This window comes from Gallinula chloropus (genome assembly GCF_964237585.1).
Source record: "Gallinula chloropus genome assembly, chromosome: 22".
Taxonomy (NCBI): domain Eukaryota; kingdom Metazoa; phylum Chordata; class Aves; order Gruiformes; family Rallidae; genus Gallinula; species Gallinula chloropus.
In genome coordinates, this window is record NC_140107.1 from 7,856,048 (window position 1) to 7,877,965 (window position 21,918).

Here is a 21,918-nt window from a genome sequence, read left to right on the forward strand (position 1 = left end):
GCCAGCATCTGGGGGAAGCTGGGAAGGGAGAAGAAATTTGGAGCAGCTGCACCTCCCTTGGGCTTGGGTCCACCATCCCAGGAGGGGCGGATTGGGACATTCCCATGAGGATGACGGGGAGGGGACGTGTGAGTGTAAACAGGAGAGAAAGGGAGGACAGTCCTCAAAAGCCACCAGGCTGGGAGAAAACCTGGAGTTGGGGAGCCGACACAGGCTCTAGCAGCTGTTCCCTGCCCCGTGGCACTGCCTGGCCTCTCCATCCCCACACACAGATCTACAAACCCAAATTCCTCCTCAGTCCAGTGGGGAAGGGAAAGAGACTCTATTAAAATACAGCATAAAAGAAAACAAACCCCAAACATACCCAAAAAGACAACCGAAACAGCTTGACAACACATCAGTCCACCTAGAGAACATCCAGTGAGGTAGATCTACGCTTCCAGTACAAACTTCATCACGTCTTTGTGCTGTTAGAAAAAGCCCTCCTCTCTGTCCAGCACTGGGCTACAGAGGCTTTTATCCCTGAGATTGCTCGAATACCTGAGAATAAGTTGCAGGAATTATGTCCTTTCTCTCCTTTTTTTTTTTTCTTTTTCCTTTTTTTTTTTCCTCTTAAAGATTAAAATATACAAAAATACAAAAAACAGAATATTTATATTAAAGAAAAAAAAAAATAACCAACCCCAAAACAAAACCCCAAAACAAAGACAACAAACAAACCCAAAGATACGTCATTCACGCACGTCCTAGTGCAGGTTTCACTTGGCGTTGGCTCCGGCATGGACGGGGGGGCTGCCCCCAGGGCCAATAAATAAAGGCAAGACTTGGGGGGCTGATGGGGAGGGAGGGAGGACAGCAGCCGCTAAGGACCTGGGGCACCCTTCTCCTCTGCCCCTGGGGAGGCTCAGCCCAGGACCCATCGGTTCCCGGAGCGTGGGATGGGTGGAAGGAGCAGAGGTGAGTTTTTGTCCTGTGAGGGTTTGATCCAGAGCCCGTGGGAAGACCCAGGATGTCTGGGTCAAGGCAGGGTTGGATCTGTGTGAGCCACAGCCTCCGAGGGAAACACTGCCAGCAACATCCCTGGAGCTGGCTCTGCCCTGTGCCCAAGACCCAAAGAGTATTTCTGCTCCATGGAGCCCCCCCACTCCCCGGCTCCGCGTTCCAGGGGCAGGGAGAAGCCTTAGAGGGGAAGAGCTGGCTGCATGAACCACCTCGTGCTCTGGGGGCTGGCACTTGGAAGGCTTGGGGAGGGCAGAAGTGTTTTTCTTGTGGCCTCATCTCCCCAGGCCCACGAGCAGGCAGCAAGCATTAGCCCAGCCATGAAGGATGCCCCGTTTCCTTCCAGACTGAGCCCAAATCTGGGCTCTGCTGCTTTCAGCAATAGGGCAGCTACAGAGAAAACTGCAAATCCTTGTGCCAACCTGTGAATGAGAAGCTGTGAGGAGCAGAGAGACCTGTGGGACCAGCCCACCAACATCTCCCTGGCCATCAGCCAGCCTTCCCCCGCTGGGACATAGAGGGACAGGGCAGGAGCGGGTCCCCCCCAACTCGCCCAGGCTGTGCCAGAGCTGGTTTGAAGCTCAGGAGAACACAGAACCATGAGCTTGTCCCTGAGATGTTGGTTCTCTGCTCCTCCTCCCAGAGACACCTCTGCCTGGCTTAGTTTAGGAAATGAGTAAAGGTGAACCAAATGCGGTGGGGTTTTCTGAGCTGGAAGAGGTGTGTTGGGTGCTCCTTCCCCCTGCCTCTGGAACGAGCCATCCCGATTAAAGCAGGGCTCTCCCCAGGCTGGGAGCAGGGGGACAAGGTCTGTGCAGGGACACCAGGTCCCCCCCATGAGCACTGCTGCCTTCCCTCCCCAATCCTTCAGCCTGCCCTCCCTCCTCCAAGCCCCCACCACTGCCCGTTGCCTTGCCAAAGCCTTTTCATCCTGATGGAAGCCCCCCCTCCCTGCCACCCACCATCATTCCCGGGTTTCGGGGAGGAGGGCCGAGCTGTGCATGTCCTCCTCCTCTCGGAAGTAGGCGGGCTTTCCCTGGGAGCTGGGGGACTGCTGTGCTTTCGCAGGGCAGTTGGCGACCATGTGGCTGATGCTCTGGCAGAAGTGGCATTTCTTGGGCTGCGGTGGCAGCTTGCACTCCTTGGCATGGTGGTCCAGCCCGCCGCAGTTGTAGCATCTGCGGGGGGGGGGATGAGGAGAAAGATTGGAGGAGAAGACGTTAAGGGAGGTGGGATGCTGCCTTGGTGGCGACTGGGACCCGTCTGGCTTCGCAGGCAGAGCTGGGTTTAGAATGGCTTGGCTGCTGTGGGGTTGGCTTTTGGAAGGTGGGTGGCAGCCCTGGATTTGGCCCCCACAGAGCCCCAGCTCCAGCACGGCCAGTCTGACTCAGTGGTGCTGCTGGTACCCAGGAGATGGCAGCAAACCCCTGCACCGCAGCCAAGCGCCTGGGGACAAAAATCAGGGACCTAGGGGGTTTCCAGCTCTCTGCCACCATGGGTCTGGCTCCTGCTCCACAGACCCACACCCAGGGTTACACCCCATGGACTGAAACCAGCAGCAGAGCAGGAAAAGGCTCTCCGGTGACTGACAGCCAGGAGAAGGGTTGCAGGGACCATGGGGACACCCCAAAACACAGCTTTTCTCACGGCTGTACCCTTGCAGCACTCACCCCCAAGGTACCACCTTTGCACCGGAGCAGAGCGGGCAGAGGGAGCACCTTCTGCATCCTTCTAGGATCCTGCATCCTTCTAGGATCCTGCATCCTTCTAGGATGTCCACAACCTTTTTTTCCTTTCCCATCCCAATTCCTTTCCAACTAATTTTCAAGCCCACCCGTGAGAACAGCCGGGTGGGGCAGGCAGCACCCACGGGGAAAGCAGGGATGAGGCAGGATGGAGAGGATGGGAGAGGAGAGAAAGGCAGGCCAGAAACACGCCCTGGGGCTCCAAGCCTCACCATGGGAGATGCTGCCAGGACGTCCGGCCATTTCCTCCCCACAAGGAAGGGTTTCTCTTTGAGAAAATTACCCCTGCCCAGCGCAGCTCCCCGAGACCAGGGCAGCGGCCGCCCGGGGTGTCCCTGACCTCTGCCCCTTCGCTGCTGCCTTGCTGCCCTTTCCTCACCAAGCTGCATCTGCCACTCATTAACCGCCGAAGGAAGCAGCTTTCCCAGAGGAGGGGTCGCTGCCTGGCCCCCCACCCCAGCCCCCAGCCCCGCAGGCAGGGTGCCAGGCAGGGCCTGGTGCCTGAGGGTTGGGCCCTGCCCTGCATCAGGCCCCAGCTGCTCCTTACCGGTCTCCTTTCGATCTGCGTTTCTGCAGGCTCTTGCCTTTGGGTCTCCTCTCGCTGCCGATGCAGAAGACGCCCCCCGGGCCGGTCACTCGGATGGACTCCAAGCCTTTGGATGACTTCTTGAAGGTGAACTCCACGGCTTCACCCTCCTTCAGGCTGCGGAAACCCTCCATGTGGAGTTTGCTCTGGAGGGAGTGGGGGCACAGGGAAAGGAGGGGGGGTCAGCACCAAGCTGGGGTGTCCAAGGGGCACACGACAAAACCAACAAGCACCTCCCGTGGCACCAGAGCTGCTGACATCCCCCTCGCCTTCCCCTTGTGAGGGGACACCAAGCTCAGCCAGGCACCTTCATTTCCCCAAAAGTCTCTGGAACCCCATTTGATAACATGGAGCTTTCAGGGAGCCAAGACACCAGGTCGAGTGGGGCTCACTGGCTTGGCTGGCAGAGTCAGTTCTGCTCCAAATTTCCATGTTTTCAGCAAAATACTGGCACTCAGTGCTGCCAAACAGCCCCCTTCTCCCACCCAGCCCCATGCTGAGGGGTAGAACTGCCCTCGTCCCTCCCGCACTGGGGATGCTCACAGGGACATCCAACACATCAGTTTGAGAGGCAGAAGGAGCTCGAGGTTTGGCACAGTCCTGTGCAGCCCCACTGGCAGCAGGACCCGCAGCGAGGACAGGAGGTGGAAGCTGGCACTGCTGACCCCAGGTCCCAGCCAGCCGCCTGCACTGCCGCTCCCCTCAGTTCAAGCCCTTTAAGTGCCCCCAACAATTAATTAAACAGCCGTTTGGCCCTGGATTGTCACTGCTGGGAGCATCTCCTGTCCCTCTCAGGATCACCACATCAATCATCACCGTGTGATCAAACTTGGGAGCTCAGACCCAGGCTGGGGGGGGTGGGTGGGGGTGGGTGGGTTGTGAGGTGCTAGAAAATTCCACTCCACTTCCATGACCCCTGTCTATTTTAGCAGAACAAATCCATTAAGGATCTGAGCTGGGTGATGCAGCTGATCTCCTGCCCCCTGTGCCAGCAAGCCCTGCCACGAGCATCGCTGCCTGCATCCCGGGCAGCCACCCCAGCAGGGCTTTCTCCCACGGAGCCCAAACGAGCGTGAGCAAAGAGTTAAGGGGGAATCTGCTGGCAGAGGGAGGAGCAGCTCCAGCGAGCTGGGGATTCCCAGCAGAGCCGGCGCCAACGCCTGCGCGGCTGCAGCAGGACTCCGCGTTTATGAATGGAGCATCTCCCCCATTCATGGCCCAGCCAGTTCCCGTCACGTGGGCTGCGGCCGCTCATTCTTCCCGTGCTGAGCCCCCGTGCGCACGCTGCCCAGGGACGGGCAGGCAGGCTTGGTTCCCCTCTTTGACCCCAGATCTCGAAGGGACCCGTGTGGAAACACTCCACATAAAAACATCTCTGCTTTTAGGAGAGGAGGGAGTGGAGCTGTCAGGTTTTAGGAAGGAATTTATTTCAGGGGGGTCTTGCAGGACCTGTGCATGTCCATGGGCATGTGTGAGGAGGGGGAACGCAGCAGAGCTCGAGGAACAACCCTTCAGGCCTCTTTTTCTGCCCCCTCTGTGCCCTGGGACTCAGCTTGGGGTGGCCCAAGTCACCCACATCCACTCAGTCCACAGGGTCCAGAGCAGTCTGGATGGGATTGCCACAAACCTCTGCTTTCTGACCTGCTCCCACACCTGAAAGGGAGAGCTGAACCCTGAGCTGCAAGGTCCCCAGCAGCAAGGGCACAACAGCATCTCAGTGTTACAGCAAAATCCAGTGCAGCACACAGGACAGGACCCCATCTCTGTGCAGATACACAGTAAAACACCCCTGCTCTGTGTATTGGCACACTGCACACCACCTAAACATGAACAGCAACCTCTGCCCATGCAGGGCCGATCCGAGCAGCCCCATCATCACCCACCACCAGCAACCCCCCTGCCACGCTCAGCACGATGGCCGGATGCTGCTCCCCAGCCCCAGCTCAGCTTTCCCCCAGCACTGGGCATCACTGGGGTGGGGGGATGCTGAGAGTCACCCCAGCAGACATGCTGTGTCCAAAGCAGCTGCCAGCACATCACACGAGGTGCCCACCCCAACTTTGACACCTTGGGGTCAGACACCAACCCTGCCCGTCCCCAACGCGCTGCCCCACCGGTGCCCTCAGATCCCCACACAAGGCAGTTTGGGTGATGGGGGCTGCTGTAGGTGATTAATTTGCCCCACTCCAGCAGCAGCCACAGCGTTTTGGGGGCAAGGAGGAGCCCAGCATCACTCCGGGGGTGGGTGGGGGAGCATCACTCCGAGCATCACTCCGGGGCACAGGGGGCTGGGGGACAAGAGCCAGCGATCCTTATCGGGGTGTTTACAGCCCAGCCCAGCCAGCTGTGTTTACACTGCCGAGATGAAAACTCCCAGGCCTCAGCCCCAAGCTCTGTGACAAAGCTGAGCCACGGCAGAGGGGGGAAACTCAGTGTGCAGCCCCCCCACACACACACCCCAGCTCAGCCCACGCCTCGGGCACCATCACCCACGGGCAGCGCTGGGGGTCCAGCTCCATTCCCCCCTGGGAGGGATGGGGAGGGCTGGGGCAGAAGCTGCTGCAACATGATGGGGGGAAGCGATTTATTTTCCAGGAGCGGGTGAGGATGACAACCACCTCCCCGGCCCCCTCCACCAAAAGGCCAAAGGAAACGCCCTCTCCCCGGGGAAGGAGGAGGAGGAGGGGGGGGTGCAGTGGCCGGGGCGCCCCAGCTCTCCCCCCACCACAGCCTTTTGATGTGAGCTGCAGAGTGGCTGGTGGTCCCTGCGCATCCCCCCTGCCCCCTTCCCAAAACACACACATTGCTGGCATTCCTCTGTTATCAGATAGGTAATCAAACTGCAGCCCATTGAATTAGCTGCATACCTCCTGCATCTGAAAGGAAGGGGCCCAGAGCCCCTGTCCCACACCACACACAAAGCCGGAGCCTTCCCAGGCCTCCACACACCCCCCCCCCAAAAAAATAAAGAGAGGAAGGGGGGGATTGGAGCGAGCCGGGGATGCTGGGGATGGGGGGAGCGCAGGGGAGGGCCAGGGCCGGGAGCCACCGGCCAGAGAGAACAAAGGGCCGGCGGCGGCCGCTCTCCCGCTGCCCAAATTCCAGGAGTTCCAGGCCACGGCGGGGGGAGGAAGGGTGGCCGGCATGGCCGCGGCCCCTCTGACCCCCTCCAGCCCCTCCGCGCATCAGCCCTGCGCCCAGCTCGCCCGCTGCGGTCTCACGCCTGTTGGGTGCTGGGGTTTGGGGTCTGGGCCCCATGGCTGAGCTGAGGGCTTGGTCTTGGGGGGGGGCTGGGTTTGGTGTGGGGAAGGGAGTGTAGGGTGGGCTTGGATCACAAAGCACTGCCACCCTCATCATAAAACTGGTTTAAAGCTGGTAGAGCAAGGCTTTCACTTGTTACCATTAGGGTTCAGAGTTAACCAGTAGAACAAGGAACAGCAGCGGAGGTGCCACCGCTTTGCCCAATGCTCTGTGCCCCCCCCCCAGCCACCCCCTCACCAGGTGACACCATGGGCACCTCTCTGCTTCTTTTCCTCCCATCCCACACCCTGGCAGTTCCAGTTATTTACAGGGGACAGACACAACAGAGCACTGGCCACCGTGCTCCCCCCACTCCCCCCTTCCCCACCTGCATGTGGGTGCCTTCATCCCTCCTCCTCCCCCATCGAACCCCTCATCACAGACCCCAGCCTTAGGCCTCTTCCCCCTCCCAGAGGGGTGACACCATGGAGCACCCCAAACTCAGCCACCGCTCCCCAAAGTGCCAGGCTCCGGTTCACCCCCACCCTGCCAGGCTCCAGAGGGGCACGGCCAGCCCTGGGGTCACCATTGTCCCCGCGGCCTCCCCAGCGTGACACAAGGGGACGTTTATTCCCAGCCAGCCCCAGCCACTCAATCAAACCATCTTTGTGTCCGGAGGGGCCTGGGGCGGAGCGGCCGCTGCACCTCGCCCCCATCCAGCCGTTTCAACTGAAACCCCTTGGAAAAACAACCGGGTTGGGATGCTGGGCTGAGGGTGGCTGTGGGAACACTGGGCGGCAGCGCCAACGTGCCAGAGCTCAGAGCAATTCAGGCAGCCCAACCCCACTGCAGACAGTGCCCGTGCCTCAGTTTCCCTCACTCTGCAGAGGGGGGACCAGGGAGGATGGATCCCCCACCCCAGGTCTCTGCCTCGGGCACAGGGATTGCTGAGCCCCTGGATAGCGGGGCCCCTGCACCCTACTTTCACCCACAGGCTGGGGGCACCCACACAGTGGTCCCCTCTGCTCAAGCCTCCACCCATAACAGTGCCCAGGGCACCCTGGCCCTCCAGTGCTGTCCCATTTGCCTCCATGCCCCCCAAGCCACAGTGTCCCCATCCCCCCAAATCCCTTGCCTCGTGCCAGCCAGCACCAGACTGACTGGGGTGCAGGGTGGGTGGCAGAGCCCTGCACATCCCAGCCACCTTCACCCCACCATGACATATCCCAAGGGGGATTCACAGCCCTGGGGGAGCAGCCCTCAGCCACCCCCAGCCCCCCAGGGCTCAGGCTTGGCACAGCCAGTACAGTCCAGCCCTTTCCTCCACTCCCAGCACTGGGAGTAAGCTGGTGTGCTGGGACTAACGCTTCCCCAGTTTGGGCCAGCACGTGCCCCAGCCTGGGCTGGCCCAGCAGCCATCCCACATAAACCCAGCTCCAACACCAGTGTGACACCACCGCAGTCCCACTGGGACAGGGCAGCCCCAGCCCAGCTCCCAGCCCCGTTCCAGCACCGCAGGGGCTCCCCCGACTGGGAGCTGAGCCCGTTCCACAGAGGGACAACATCCCTTTGCCTTTGCAGCCTGTGCCTGGCTCCGTCCCCCCAAAACACAGGGGATCTGCCCGTGGGAGCACGGGGGGGCGATGCTGCTGCCCGTATGGCTCAGAGCAGGATCGGGCCCATGGTCCCTTCCTGCAGCTCAGCCCCTGTGCAGGCAGCTGGTGGATGCTGAGCAGGAAAGGGTGGGGGGTCCTCCCTCAGCTCCGGGGGCTCAGGGCAGAGATAAAAAGGGCGATGCCTGCAGGAGCCCAGCATGGAGAGCACGGGGTGGGGGGTTAACACAACATTACCAGTGCTTTCCAGTCTCTCCCCACTGTCACCTAGTACAATATCCCCAAAGGATGCTTTCTCCAATTCAAGTAAAACCAAAATAAAGCTGTTATCCCCCCAAAAGTAACTACCTCACCCTTAATTTTCCACTGTAGGACAGCCAAACTAAACCCTAGACACTAATCACAGGGGGGAAAAGTATCCACCAAGGAGGGTAAGATATCAGCTACCTGCCCTGAATCCACACCTTCAGCTCCTTCAAATCTCTTTCCCCCACCCAAACCCTCCCGTGCGTCCCAGGGGTGCAGCTAACTGGGATCAGCAGCTGCATATTAATTCCACACCCCGTATTAAAGCAGCAGCACACCTTCTGCCTGCGATTCCCGCTTCATCCCGCTTATCCTGAGGATGAATTAGATGAGGAAACAAACGCTGGAGCTGGGGGTGGCAGGGAGAGGGGCTCGCCAAGCCAGCGACTCCATCCCAGCCCTCCCAGCCCTCCTCCCCGGGCTTTAACGGGAGCAAACCCATTCATTTGGGCCGTTTTTATCTGGGAGACCATTTAAGGGTGTTTTTCTCTCCCTGCCCCTCACCCTGGGGCTGGGAAGGGGGAGCTGGGGGAAGGGATGTGCCTGCAGCCATCAGTTAATCTTTACACAGAGACAGGAGGCTTTTTTTGTGTGCGTCTTGAGGGAGCTCCAGGGGTGGAATAAAGCCCCTCTCTTTGGCTCACTAGTCCCCATCAGGATGTGGCACAGGAGCCCTGTGGTACCAGTTTAGTCCAGATGTTGTTAAAAAAAAAAATAGGAAGAAGAAAGGAATTTGCTCCTATCACCTCACCCTACAGCAGAGATGCTGACCCCCAACTCCTACCCCAGGGACCCCTTTCCCAGGGACCTACGTAACCCTGGTGCTCCTGGGTCCCGCAGCCACCCCCACCAGCACTCAGGGTGCCCACCCAGGGCTCAGGGTGACCCCAGTCCCCAGGGTGACCCCAGTCCCTGAGAGCAAACACAGGAGTGATGCACATGAGAAAGAGGGGAAAGTGAGATATGAAATACATCCTGGGTCCCTGTAGGCATCGTGGTCCAAGACAGGGACTAAAACTGCTGCTTCAGCCCTCCCCAGCTCTGCGCACATGAACTCCTCCCCCCATCCAGATCCAGCCCTGCACCCCAGGCTGGGGGAAAGGCATTGGGGGACCATGGGGGAGGGCTGGACCCTGCTCCCCAACGGAGAAAGCCTCCCTTGTGCTCCCAGCTCTGCTCTCCTGTGCACTCAGGGATGGAGCTGCCCCCCAAACACTTGCTTTCTACCTCACCTCACACCAGCATCTCGGCTCCATCCCTGGCCAGAGGTGTGGGGTTGGTGTGAGTGGAGGTGGGCGACAGCCTGGGTCACCTCAGCCAAACCCCATGGCCAAAGGGCAGCTGTCACCCCCCTGCCCACATTGTAGGAGCACTCAGACAAGGCAAGAGTGCCACATCCCAGCCCCGATGGGTCCAGCCACCGGCACAGCCTTACACCCATCCCTGTGGGGACACCAGGACCATGTCACCAAGATGCCACCGGACACCCCGCAGCCACAGCAGCCGGGGGGGTCCCAGCAGCACCCAGAAACTCTCCTTGCCAAAACCACAAGAAGGAACCAAAAACCTCCCAAACAACCCAAATCCAGCCCCAGCCAACATCGCCTTTATCGAGGATTTAAACCCCTTGGAGATGCAGCTTTGGGGTCTCCCCCAGTACCAGCCCGATTTCTGCCACCTCAAGACCCCCCCACACACACACCACCACCCCCTTTCATGGGTGCTGCTCAGCTCTTCACCTCCCCGGGACAACCCGCTCCGCTCCTCCGCGCTTCATCCCCCACTGTCTCCTCACAGCCCCCAAATGAATCCATCTCCAGTGTCCAGGGGAGGCATTTGAACCCAAATGCCTCATTTTTAGCTCACAATGCAGGGGAAAGGCAGCCCCGAGGAGCCCTGTTAGTCTCCTGTCCTGCCGAGATTTTAATCTCTTTGTGGTCAGATAAAGGCAGAGGGAGATGGAGACGCGCTCCCCGCAGAGAAGGGCCATTCAGACCTGGTTCCTGTAATAAAGTGATTTAATAGATCTAAAGAGGCCAATTCCCTTCTTTCTCCCACAATTACTTCCTGTGGGTCATCATTCACATATGTAAATGAAGAGGGGAAGGAGCAGGTTATGGGGGGCTCCGGGGTGTTAAAGCCCGAAGGCTGCTGCGCCGGGGCACTGCGCAGTGTGGGTGCTGGGCACAGCACCCTGACCCCAGCACCCCCTGCCCCATCTGTACCCCTCCAAACCTGTCCTGCCTTTTGCCCTCCCGGGCCTGGCTCCCTCCCCGGGGAGCAGAGCCAGCACCCACTCTCTGGAGGCGCTTGGACACGGGGATGGGGAGAGTGTGGAGATGGAGAGAGCGTGGAGATGGGGAGAGCATCGCCAGAGGGGATCATTTCCCCACGAGCCATCCCGAAGCGGCGGGGCTGGGGCGGGAGCCGGAGTTCGGGCTCTCTCCGAGGAACGCCCGGGGCTGGGATGCTCTGCGGTGGGTGAGTCTCCCGCATCAGCCCTGGCTGGTTTGCTGCAGGAGAGCAGCTACTCTGTGCCACCAGTGAGCAGGGAAGGAGGGGAAGCCCGGCTTGGAGAAGAAAAACTCGGCATCAGCCCAAAGCCACCTCGGTCCCAGCGAGGTGAATGAAGCCCAGCGCCGGGAGGAGCACCCTGCCCATCACCCCACATACACGCTGCCTCTCTGCTCCCCAAAGCAACCCGCTCTTACTCGGCGTTCGCAGCATTTCCCGAGCGCACAAACCCTGCTCACGGGAGCCCGCGGCTCTCCTGGCCCCCCCAGGCTGCACCTCTCCCCAGGCGGGGGGATGCTCCTGGCAGAGACACCCCAGCTAATTCCCTTTTCCTGCAGGAATGTGAGCGAGAGCAATCAGGAAACCAGACTGTCTAGGGGCAATAAACCCGGGGAGAAGGGGGGGAAGGTGGGAGGCTTCCTGGCACCGAGTCGCACTGTGCTACGCTGAGATGCAGAGACCCGTTTGCTCTCTGGAAGCACCACGATCTTGGTTTCCCAGACTAATTTGAAGCCCTCACCTCCAGACCCGGCCCTGGCCCGGGATGGTGGCTCCTACCAAGGCGCTTTCACCACGCTGCAGCAAAAGGAAAAGAGATTTGCTTCTCTGCTGGTCACCATTCACTGGCCGAGTCACTGTAGCCCTGCCTGGAGCAGCTGCTGTCTCGTGGGCAGGGGGTGAGAGCCCCCAGGGAGCCCCAGGAGCCCTGCACAGCCCAGGGGCTCAGTCCCGCACCCCCAGCCCATCAGCAGACCATGGGGTGGTCCCCATTTTGGGGGGAATTTGGGCCCATGGGAAGCAGCAGCCACTGAAGCCGCCTGGACCAGGGGCTCCCCAGAGCCAGCACCATCAAAGTACCCTGGGCAGCTGCTCCCAACTGTACCCACAAAATCACTCGTTTGCTCCAGAGATGCCCTTTGCTCATGCTCACTGCTCCCCAGCCCCGGGGGCCGCTGCTTTCCCGGGGCACACTCAGTGCACAGACCCCTTTCCATACCAGCCAGCACCACATCTCCCACCCAGTGCCGGCCCCAATTCGGGCACCATCTCCAAACCCATACCCCAGGCTCCTAAATAGGATCCCCCGGCAGATCCTCACCCACCAGCTGGGGGGTTTCAAGCAGCTGCAGCCCTGAACCCGCGACTTCCCTTGGCACAGGATGACCGACACCCCTGGGGTTCCCAAGCTGACACGAGACTGTCACCATCACACGGGCTCCGTGGGGACACACACGCGACCCTGGCACTTTGTGCCAATCACAGCAGCCGAAACAAGGGGCCGGGGCAGAGGTACCCCCCAACCCAAGGATGAACCAGCGGCTGGGGAAAGCCCAACCCTGCATCCCTGCCTGAGCCGGGGCTCCCAGGACTCCATCCCCTGGGATAAAAACGCTCTTCCCCACGTCCCTCCACGGGGTGAGCAGCATCCCCGCTCCGGCACATCCCGCTCAGCCCGTCGGGCACCTGCTCCCCTGGATGCGGCCCCGGGGGTCTCCCCGGGGAACCATGACGGGAAAATGAAATCGCTCGGGGCTCAGCTTACAGGGCCGGTCCCCGGAGAGGAGCCCGGGGCTGCGGCGGGTCGAGCGGCTGTGCCTGCCCTTCGCTCCGGGGAAACGAACCGGGGGGGACCCCGGCTTCCCGGGACACCGGGCTGGGATGGGGGCGGGAGCCCTGACTCCCCATCCCGCCTCGCATCCTGCCGCGGGGGTCCCGGGGACTGCCTCCCCCTCCCCCCTCCCCTCTTCCTTCCCTCCCCAGGACCCACGCGGGATCCGGCCCCGTACCTGGTGCACGAAGACATCGACGGGCGAGTCCAGGGTCGCGCCGCCCTTGGCGGTCATGGAGAGGAAGCCGAAGCCCATGCGGACATTGAACCACTTACAGATGCCGGAGCCGTGCAGCGGCTGCGACTCGTTCTCGGCCTTGGGCGAGTCTCCGGCCGGCTCCTCGCCCGGCTTCGCACCTGGGGAGAGACCCACCGAGCCGCTGAGCCGAGGGGCTGGGGGACCCGCGGGCCCTGGATCCCCCCCCCACCCCGCCCCCGGCTCCCCCGGCCCAGCCGCCCCGGCCCCGCGGGAGGAACCCCAAATCCTGTTCGGGTTCCCCAGGCTGGGACAAGACAAGAGAAACTCCAAAAAGCCCCGAGCAGGGCGGTCAGCTCCGCTTCCACGTGTACGTGGGGGTCACCCCAGGAGCGAGGGGGGATGACGGCAGCTCCAGCCCGGGCGGTGCGCGGGGTGGGGGCCCTAAATCCCTTCTTCCCCCAAGAAAGCGTGAAAACCGATGAAAAATAAACCCCAAACCCCAACCAGCCAGCCTAACAAAAAGTCAAAAAATTAAACAAACAATTTTGAAAAAGCACACACAGAAAAAGGGGGAAACTCCCCCAAAATAGCGACCCGGGATCCCCCTGCCATGCTCCAGCGAGCCACGCTGGGGAGAGTCTCTCCCCTACCGTCAGCATCCCCCCCGCTGCACGGGGACCCCCCCCCAGCTCCCAAACAACCCCAGCAGCCGCCACCGGCCCCAAACTTCTGGGCTCATCCTGGGGTCGGGGGGGAGAAAAAATAATAAATTAAAAAAAAAATTGAATTAAAACAAAAACTCCCCCTCCCCGACCCCAACCCCCCCCCCCTCCGCCCCCCCCAGAGCCGCAGCGGGGGCGGGGGGAGCGAGGCCACGCCGGGCCCGGCCTCGCTGCTGGGCGCAACGGGGCTGGGTGGGCCGGGGGCTGGAGGGGGGGGGGGTCCCTGCGCCCCTCTGCCCGCCGTTATTAATAACCGCGGAGCCGAGGCGGGCTGCGACAATAATATAACTTAACCTGCAAACTGCTGGTTGGAAACAGACCCCATCCCGACACTCGCTTGCAAATTCCGAGTTGTGGCTGTTACCGCCTCCTCCTCCCTCCTCCTCCTCCTCCTCCTCCTCGGCCAGCTTTGAGGGTATCAGCCCAGCCAAAAAAAAAAGGGAAAGAAAAAAAAAAAAGGGAAAAAAAAAAAACCCTCAACAAAAAAACCCCCCAGCTTAGACCCCGCCGGGAGGGAGCCGGGAGAGGTTTGACTCCATCTTCACTCCAACAATAGGGGTGGGAGGGAGCGGGAGGGTTTTTTCAAAGGCTCCCAAATTCTCGCAGACAATAGCAAACCCCCGCCCCCCCCCCCCTTTTAACTCCCCCCCCCTCCACCCTCAGGACCCACCCGCGGTGCCGGGGGGCGCCGGGCCGCGCTCCGCCATCCCGCCCCCACGTGATCCTAATTAACACACACACCCCCCCCCCACACCTCCCCCCCCACCCCGGTAATAGCGACACATTCCGGGAGGGATTTGGAGGGGGGGTTGTGGGTTGACCCCCCCCCCCCCCACACACACACACTTAGGGGCGAGGCCACCTGTCAAGGGAAGATGTGACCCCCGGGGGGTGGGTGTGAGGAGGTGGGACCCCCGAGGGCTGGGGGGAGTTTCCACTCGTCTCTCCACGACCCCCCCCCCCAAGCTCTTCCCACGAGTGGAGACACCTGGGGACCGGGGCGGGGGAACCGGGACCGGGCCGGGCGGACGCACCGTGGCGCGGGGACGGCCGGTTTTCCGGGACACCGGGGTCTCCCTGCGCCCCCAGCCCCATCCCGTGTCCCGCGAGTGGCCCGTGGCCCCCCGGGGCCGTGCACTCCCACCCCTCCGGGGCCGTGCTTCCCCCCCCCCAACCCCGCCCGGGGGGCACAGGCCGCCCTCCCGCCGGCGGGGGAGCGGTGCCGGCGGCGGGGAGGCGCAGCGGGGGCGGGGGGCCCGTCGCCCCCCGGGCCGGGCGGGGACAAAGGGCGAGTGACCAGCGGCTCCATTTCCGGCGGGCGGACAATGCCCCGCCGCCGCCCCGGCCCGTGGGGGCACAGCGCCGCCCGCCGCCCCTCACGGGCGCTGTGGGGTCTGCCTGGAGGGCAGCCCCCTCCCCAAAGTGCCGCCCCCAGACCGGGGTGAGCTGGGGGGAAGCCTCACCCACCCCCCACCCTCCCCCTCCGCCGCCGCAGGGAGAACCGGGGATCGCTGAGCGCGGCCGCCCCACGCGGGACCCGCCCCGGGTGGTTCCCCCGAGCGGCTCGGGGTGGGGGGGGGCTCCGTGCGTGGGGTGGGCAGGGCGGACCCCGAGGTCCCGCCCGGGGGTGACTCCGCCGGGCCGGGCCGGTGCTGCCACCAAACCCCGCGTGGGGAAGACCCGCGCGGTCCCCGCAGCCCCCGGGGCTGCCGGCGCTGGCCGTGGTGCTGAACGACACGGCCCCTGTCCAGGGTCCTGCCGCTTCTTCTTCCTCCTCCTCCTCCTGCCCTTCCTCCTCCTCCTGCCCACACAACCCCCGCCCGCCACCGCAGAGCCAAGTGGCCCCGCCGGACTTTCACCCGCGGGTGCGGGGACAGTCTTGGCGAGACGGGACCCACGCTACGTTCTTGCCTTCACACTCCCTGTCTCCCTGCCAGCATCACCCACGGGTGTTCCAGGGGGGGAAACCACTGCAGGACCGTCCCAACGGCTGTGGCATCCTCTGGGAAGGACCCGGTGAGGGCTGGGATCGCAGGCTGAGCTTCTTCTCCTTCTCCTCGTCTGCTGGATAATTGGGGCAAGAGGAAAGAAGGGGGAAAACCTCCCCCCCCAAGACTTGTGGGAGACCCCTCTGTGTGGCTCTGCTCCTCTCGTCTCATCCCTCCTTCCAGCTCAGCTCCTTCCCCCTCCCCCGTTTCGCCCAGGATTTTGTCCCTGGAAGGGACACTCCAGTGCCAGCGGACACACAGCCTGGGGACTGTCCCGGGGCAGCCAGTACAGAGGCATCGGGGTGCAGGGGAAGGATGTGCCAAGGGGTCAGCCCTTGCTTCCCACAAAATGAATCCTTCAGAAAATAATCCATCACCCGGCACCAGCTTCCTCCCCACCAGCCCCTTTCCTGATGTCAAGAGGGACCAGCAGCCCCTGGAGACGCTTTCCTGTCATCTCCACTTAAACTCCACAACAAGTTTCTCTCCATCCCCCCGTTTCTGCCCATTCTGGGTGACTTCCCAGCCAAGTGACATCCCTGAGCACGGCCCTTACAGGCAGCATCCAGCCCTTTCCACTCCTTTACACCCCAACCTCACCTTGCCCAGCCCTGGCAAGGCAGCCCCGCAGCAGCAACGCTCCCCCATCATATTTCTGTGTGGGGTGTATGTGTTTTTTGGGGGGGCCTGTTGAATGGCAGCAGCGAACGGGAAGGGGACTCCTTCCTGTCCTTTCAGAGCCGGTCGCTGCGCCCTGCTCGGCTTCAAGGGAATAAGCCGGCAAAGCGGCCGCTTTCACAAATAATGGCTTCATTAGATTGAAAGAAGTGGACAGTGACCTCTCCAAAATGGACTTTCTGACCCCTGCTGACCTCTGGCCCCGGCTCTGACAGCCTGTAAATCTTCCCCCTCCCGGCACGGCACGGCCGGGGCGAGGGCAGGCGGCTCTGCGGAGCCCAGCGCCGGCGTACGGCCCGTGCTCTGGCACCGGGCACCCCCACGCAGGCAGCACCGTGATGTTGGGGGCTGCTCGGCCCCAGGCAGGGTGTGGGAGACCCAGGTGTGTGGGTCACAGCTCCAGAGTCCTCAATGTTGCCCCTGCAGAGCCCCTCAGGGAGCTGGAGGACCCTGGGAATGGTGTGATCAGAGCCATGGCTCCAGCATGATCTCCCGGCACAGTCACCATCGTTTATCCACCAGGAAGGCAGAGACCAGCTCAAAGGCAGCCTCTGGACCCCCATCGGGGAGAGACGAGCCCATTCCCTGCCCATCCCGCAGACACATCCCCCCCAGCTGCACACAGACAGACACACAAACCTCCTCTGACCAACCTCCACCTCCCTCCCGCTGCACAGGACCCCTTCTTGCATCCCCCAGCACCTCCTTCCCTGCCCACACAGCCCAGGGTGCTGCTGAGCACTGCATCGGCAGGTGGGGAAACTGAGGCACGAGGGGTATCCACAGCGAGTGGGTGGCTGTGCGATGGGGACCGGGTATGGGGGCTCAGTGCCCCACACTCCCCAAGGCTGGCACTTGCCCCCCCACCCCAGCACAGCCCCAGTGCTGGCAGCGAGCCCCTCGTGTCCCAGTGCCACCCGCCTCCCTCCTCCCCGTCCCTGCACGCTCACCGCTGACCTTTGGCTGCGCAGCAATCAATAACAGAGGCCGCGGTGCTGCTCCTCCCCCTCGCCAGCCCCTGCTTGTCCCGTGGCTCTAACGAGCCCAGCCAGGAGCAGGGGATGCTCCGGTACCTCCCAGTGACACAGCAACCTGCCAGAGACACGGGTGTGCTCCCAGGGATGCCCTAAGTGGGCACCCCCTTCCCAACACCCCAAAACACCCCTCCTGGTGCTGCTTTCCACGGGAGGTGGTGGGTGCCCAGTGCCTCTGGGTTTGGGGCTCTGGGGTCCCTGTCATGAGGATGGAGTGTGAGTCTCCTGTGCCATCAGAAATGGGGCTCCCTGGGGTGTCAGCCCTTGGGAAAGGAGGGGTGAGGGGTGTGCTGGCAGGGTGACCCCCCCCAGGATGCTCCCAGGGCCCTTCAGGTAGGGAGGAGGGGAGAAAGGTGGGTAGAGACAGTGATGGGTTGTGCCCAAATTCGGCAGCTCCTCTCTGCATCTCCAGCTCCCTTGGATCGAAGGCCTTGGGCAGCAGCTGATCAATCAGCTGCAGAGCAGGAATTGATCAGGATTTCAGCCCCATACATATTCCTGCTCTCTGATAAAGGGGAATCGATAGCTGAAAGAGAGATTCCTCCGAGGCAGCAGCCTCGCAAGGCTCCCCTTGCCCCCCAAACCCCCCCACCCTGGCTCAAGCCCTGTTCCCCTGACAGCAGACCCAGGCAGGGGGAGAGGGAATTGCTTCAGGGGAGCTGGGCCGGGGGAACACAGCAGGATGCTGAGGAGAGGCAGCTGAACCTCACCTCCCCAGGCATCAGCCCACCCTGCATCATCATCCTGCTCACACTGGCCAAGGGGTTTGCCTCCTTCTCAGGGTGCTAGAGACCCCCACACTCACCCCCAAAACCCACAGGCAGGGTAACCCCAGGGAAGCCAAGCTGGCTGGTACACCCAAAACCTCCAAACAGCAGTGGCTGCAGCCAACACTGCCCCGTGCTCAGTGCTGAGACCTGGAAACTCATTGCAGTGTGTGGCTGGAGTGGCTCCCTCCAGGGGCTTTGAGCCCACCCATGCCAACCCCCTTCACAGGGACCCCAGCTCAGCATCACCCAGGAGAGCCCAGGGGCTGGGGTGGTTCTTTCCCTGACACCCCAGGGGCCCTGAGAGCCCTGGGGACAAGGGTGAAGCTGGTGTCAGCATCCCTGACGCCTTGTGCTGTGCAGAAGCATCCCAGCTTCCTGGATGGTCCAGGGATTGGTGCTGGATGCTGCTGCCAGGATGTCAGCAACAACCCTGGGCACTGCAGGGGTCGAGGTGGGGTGGGGGTGTGTGTGCAGAGAGGGTGTTACAGGGGGTTGTGCAGTCACACGTAGCACGAGCAGGTCAGGTCTCAGCTCTGGCTGTGCTGGTGAGCTGCTGCCACTGTAGGCGCTTATCTCGAGCCATCGCTGGCAGGAAGGGAACGTGTGACATTCTGGAGGGGCAGATGCTCAGGTGCTGAGCAGCCAGAGCAGCACCGAGCGGGTGCTGTGACCTCAGGGTGCAGGCAGGGACCGTGGTGGTGCCCACTGTCCTTTTGAAGTGCTGCAGGGAGGAAGCGGTGACATCTCACTTCGGTCCCCAGCACTCGCTGCCTCAACCTCCCTGTCCCCAGTACCTGGCACCCCTCTTCCTCCCTCCTTCCCCGCTGGGAGCTGCTAACCATCACTTGGGTGCTCTTAACACACCCACAGACCTGCAAAGCTGCTCCTTGGCACCCCATCGTTCCCCCAGCACCCTGCCATCCCCACCCTGGGCACCCTGTCACCCCACCCAGCCCCCTGCCGTCCCCACCTTGGGCACCCTGTCACCCCACCCAGCACCCTGCCATTCCCACCTTGGGCACCCTGTCACCCCCCCCCAGCACCCTGCCGTCCCCACCTTGGGCACCCTGTCACCCCACCCAGCACCTGACCATCCCCACTGGGCTCTGCAGCTCCCACTCCCCCCAGGGGCACTGGGGTGCTCTGGGGTCCCAGAACACACATCCCTGTCCCAGCCCTGCCTTGCCCCCCCCCAGATCTGGCACTAGTTTTGTCTCACATCTTGATCTCTCAACCTACTTTTCCTTTCCCTTCCCCTTCTCCCTGAACCTTTCCATTTCTCCCTGCCAGGAGGGAGAGTGACAGCGGGGACCCCCCCAAAAGCTCCCCCCTGCCCAAAGGCTGTGGGGCTCCCCCCAGCCCTGTGTCTCCTCCCTGGGTGCTGTGGCTGAGCCCGTCCCTGCAGCCTGTCCCATCCCTCGTCCCTCCCTTTGCACATAGTGTGACTCAAGGCCTGGGCTTGTCCCAGTGTCTCTCCAGTTCCCCCAGTGCCTGGGGAACTGGTTTGCCCTGGGGAGGACCCTCCCCACCACTGACTAAATCTGGGGGACGCGGCAGGGAGCTCCCACTTCCCGCCGAGCCCCGGCCAGCTGGCTTGGCTGGTTTGACACCTAAACCTGCCTGCACCCCACACACTCTGCAGCCAGCCCTGCGCCCCAGGAGCTCCCCATCACCATCCCTCCTGGGAGCCCTCGGTGCTGGAGGGATGTAGGGGATGGATCCTGCTCCTGCGCTGGGGCCACCGGGATGGGCAGCCCCCCAGAGCTGCTGGGGACCCCTCAGTGTCCCCTCTCTCTCTGGGGCAGTTCCTGAGGGGACTCAGCTGGTACTCACTGGTACCCACTGGTACCAGGGCTGCGGCGTTCCTGGGAAGGGCTGCGGCTGTGGGACCCCACACAGGAAACTCTCCCCCAGAAGCAAACCCTGTGAAAGGAAGTTTCTGCCCCAAAACTCTTCCCCCACCCAGTTGTGCTTTGTGTGTGGTTCCTCGAGCCACCACGTTCCCTGTGAAGGGGGCTGGGGGCTCCGGTGAGACCCCCTCAGAGGAGGGGAAATCAGCTTTCCCTGACCTTCTGCAGCGGGGCAGCTCTTTGAGAGGCAGGGAGCGGGTGTGGGACCCCCCAGGGTCACAGGGCAGCACTTGTGGGGCAGGGTCCCCACCTCGGGCTGCCGGCACAGCCAGGAGCTGCTGTGTGAGCTCACCGAGCGCTTCCCTTCGGTGCGGTGGCTGCTGTTAGCCACCAGTAGGTTTCAGAGTTAACACTCTTTAAGGGGAGCCATTCATGTGGTCTCTGGCCAGCCCCAGCTGAGGCTGCTGCCACCCCTGACAATTCCAGCCAGGCTCCTCGTGCAGCCGGGGCCATCGGCTCCATCCAGCAGCTGGACAGGGTCCCACTGTCCCTGTGGTGGCACCTCTGCCACCCTGGCTGGGGCAGGAGAGCCCAACTGAGCTGGGGGCTCAGTGTCCTGCTGCATCCCCATCCCACACAGCTCCCAGTGCCCTCAGCAAGGGAAGGGGGGGCACTGTGACCTCCCTCCGCTCCCAGGGGCCCCACTGCAGCATCACTGCCAGTGGCTCCTCCTGCCAGCCCCTGCCCTGGGGAGGCAACTGAGCCCCTGGCTGTGGGGCTGTGTCAAGTAGAGATGACCCAGTCCCACCTCCTCCTCTTCCTCCCTGCAAAGAGGCTTCACCTCACCTCTCCAAATTTAGCAGAGGCCCCAGAACCCAAAGGTTTCCTGTTCACGCTCCCAGCAGCCGCTGAGCTGTAATGAGGTGGTGGCTGGGGCTCAGCAGCGGCCGCAGCACCGGAGCAGAGCAGGTAGGTGCCACCGAGCCGCCGGGTCCCGCAGGGATGTCCCCACACACAGGCATCCCTGTCCCAGCATCCCTGTCCCAGCATCCCTGTCCCAGCATCCCTGTCTGTACTGCTTTTTCCTCCTCCCCTGGAGATCCCAGTTCCCATCCCTGTGGCTCGGGGCTGCCGTCAGTCACCCCTGTTTGCCATTCTATGGGTGCAGCATCAGCTTGGGGTGGGGGTGGGGGCAAACAGAGCTCTTGGTGCCAGGATGCGATGACACCAGGCAGTGTACAGCTCGGCTGGGCTTTGGCTTCCCTGGCCCGTGCCACAGACCTGGTCTTTAGGCTTTTTGACCATGGGTTTGGGTTTAGTTACCTTAAAAAGGAACAAAGTGTGTGGGGAAACGCCTGTTTGCCTCCAATGGTGGGGGAAGTGGGGCTGGATGTGCCCCAGCCCCTGTTCACGCCTGGCAGGGCTGAGCAGCCCCAAAATGCCATTTTTTTCATGGCTTTTCATGCTTAGGGTTGGGGTCAGTACTGGGGGACCAGGGCTGGGTGCCAGCACCATCCCCAGGGCACCCTGACCAGTGCCAGTGCTGTCCCCAGCTTGCTGGGACATGCCCAGGCTCCGTACAGCCCCCACTGTTGAGCTGCCCAGGCCGGGGTCCTGCCCCACTCCCCAGCCTCACCCCGCCTGCCAGGCCTGGGGGTGTGGGATGGGGTGAGGAGGCAACACAGCACCCTCGGTGCCTTCTGAACATTGGCTGGTGCCCCCCCAGCCTGGCCATGGGGAGCAGCCAGCGTATCCTGCAGGACACACAGGCCTGGTCACCGCTCGGGGACGTTGCCACTGAAGGGGACATCCAACAGGGAGCCCTCCTGGGGGGTGAGTACTGACCATGCACCATGGTTCCCCGTCACCCCACAACCTCCCCTTCACCTCCGAGTGTCTGCAGAGACACCCTGACCTCCCCACTGCAGCCCTGGGCTCCAGGTGCCGCTGCAGGGGGGAAACTGAGGCACAGCCAGAGCTGGGCAGTGGGAGGATGGTCACAGCCAAAGCCCCGGGTGCTGGGGGGTGGAAAGGAGGCCCTGCAAAACCAGTCCCAGCTCATGTC

At 62.4% G+C, this 21,918-nt stretch overlaps 1 protein-coding gene across 1 annotated transcript; it reads right to left on the reverse strand.

Moving 5' to 3' along the window:
- Window positions 1-1,963: 1,963 nt before the first annotated feature.
- LIN28A (lin-28 homolog A) lies at window positions 1,964-13,858 on the reverse strand (the record flags this gene model as incomplete). Its single annotated transcript, XM_084274203.1, has 4 exons — window positions 1,964-2,177; window positions 3,292-3,476; window positions 12,791-12,969; window positions 13,828-13,858. The coding sequence occupies 4 exons, from the start codon at window positions 13,856-13,858 to the stop codon at window positions 1,964-1,966; spliced, it is 609 nt and encodes a 202-aa protein (XP_084130329.1).
- Between the last annotated feature and the right edge of the window lie 8,060 nt (window positions 13,859-21,918).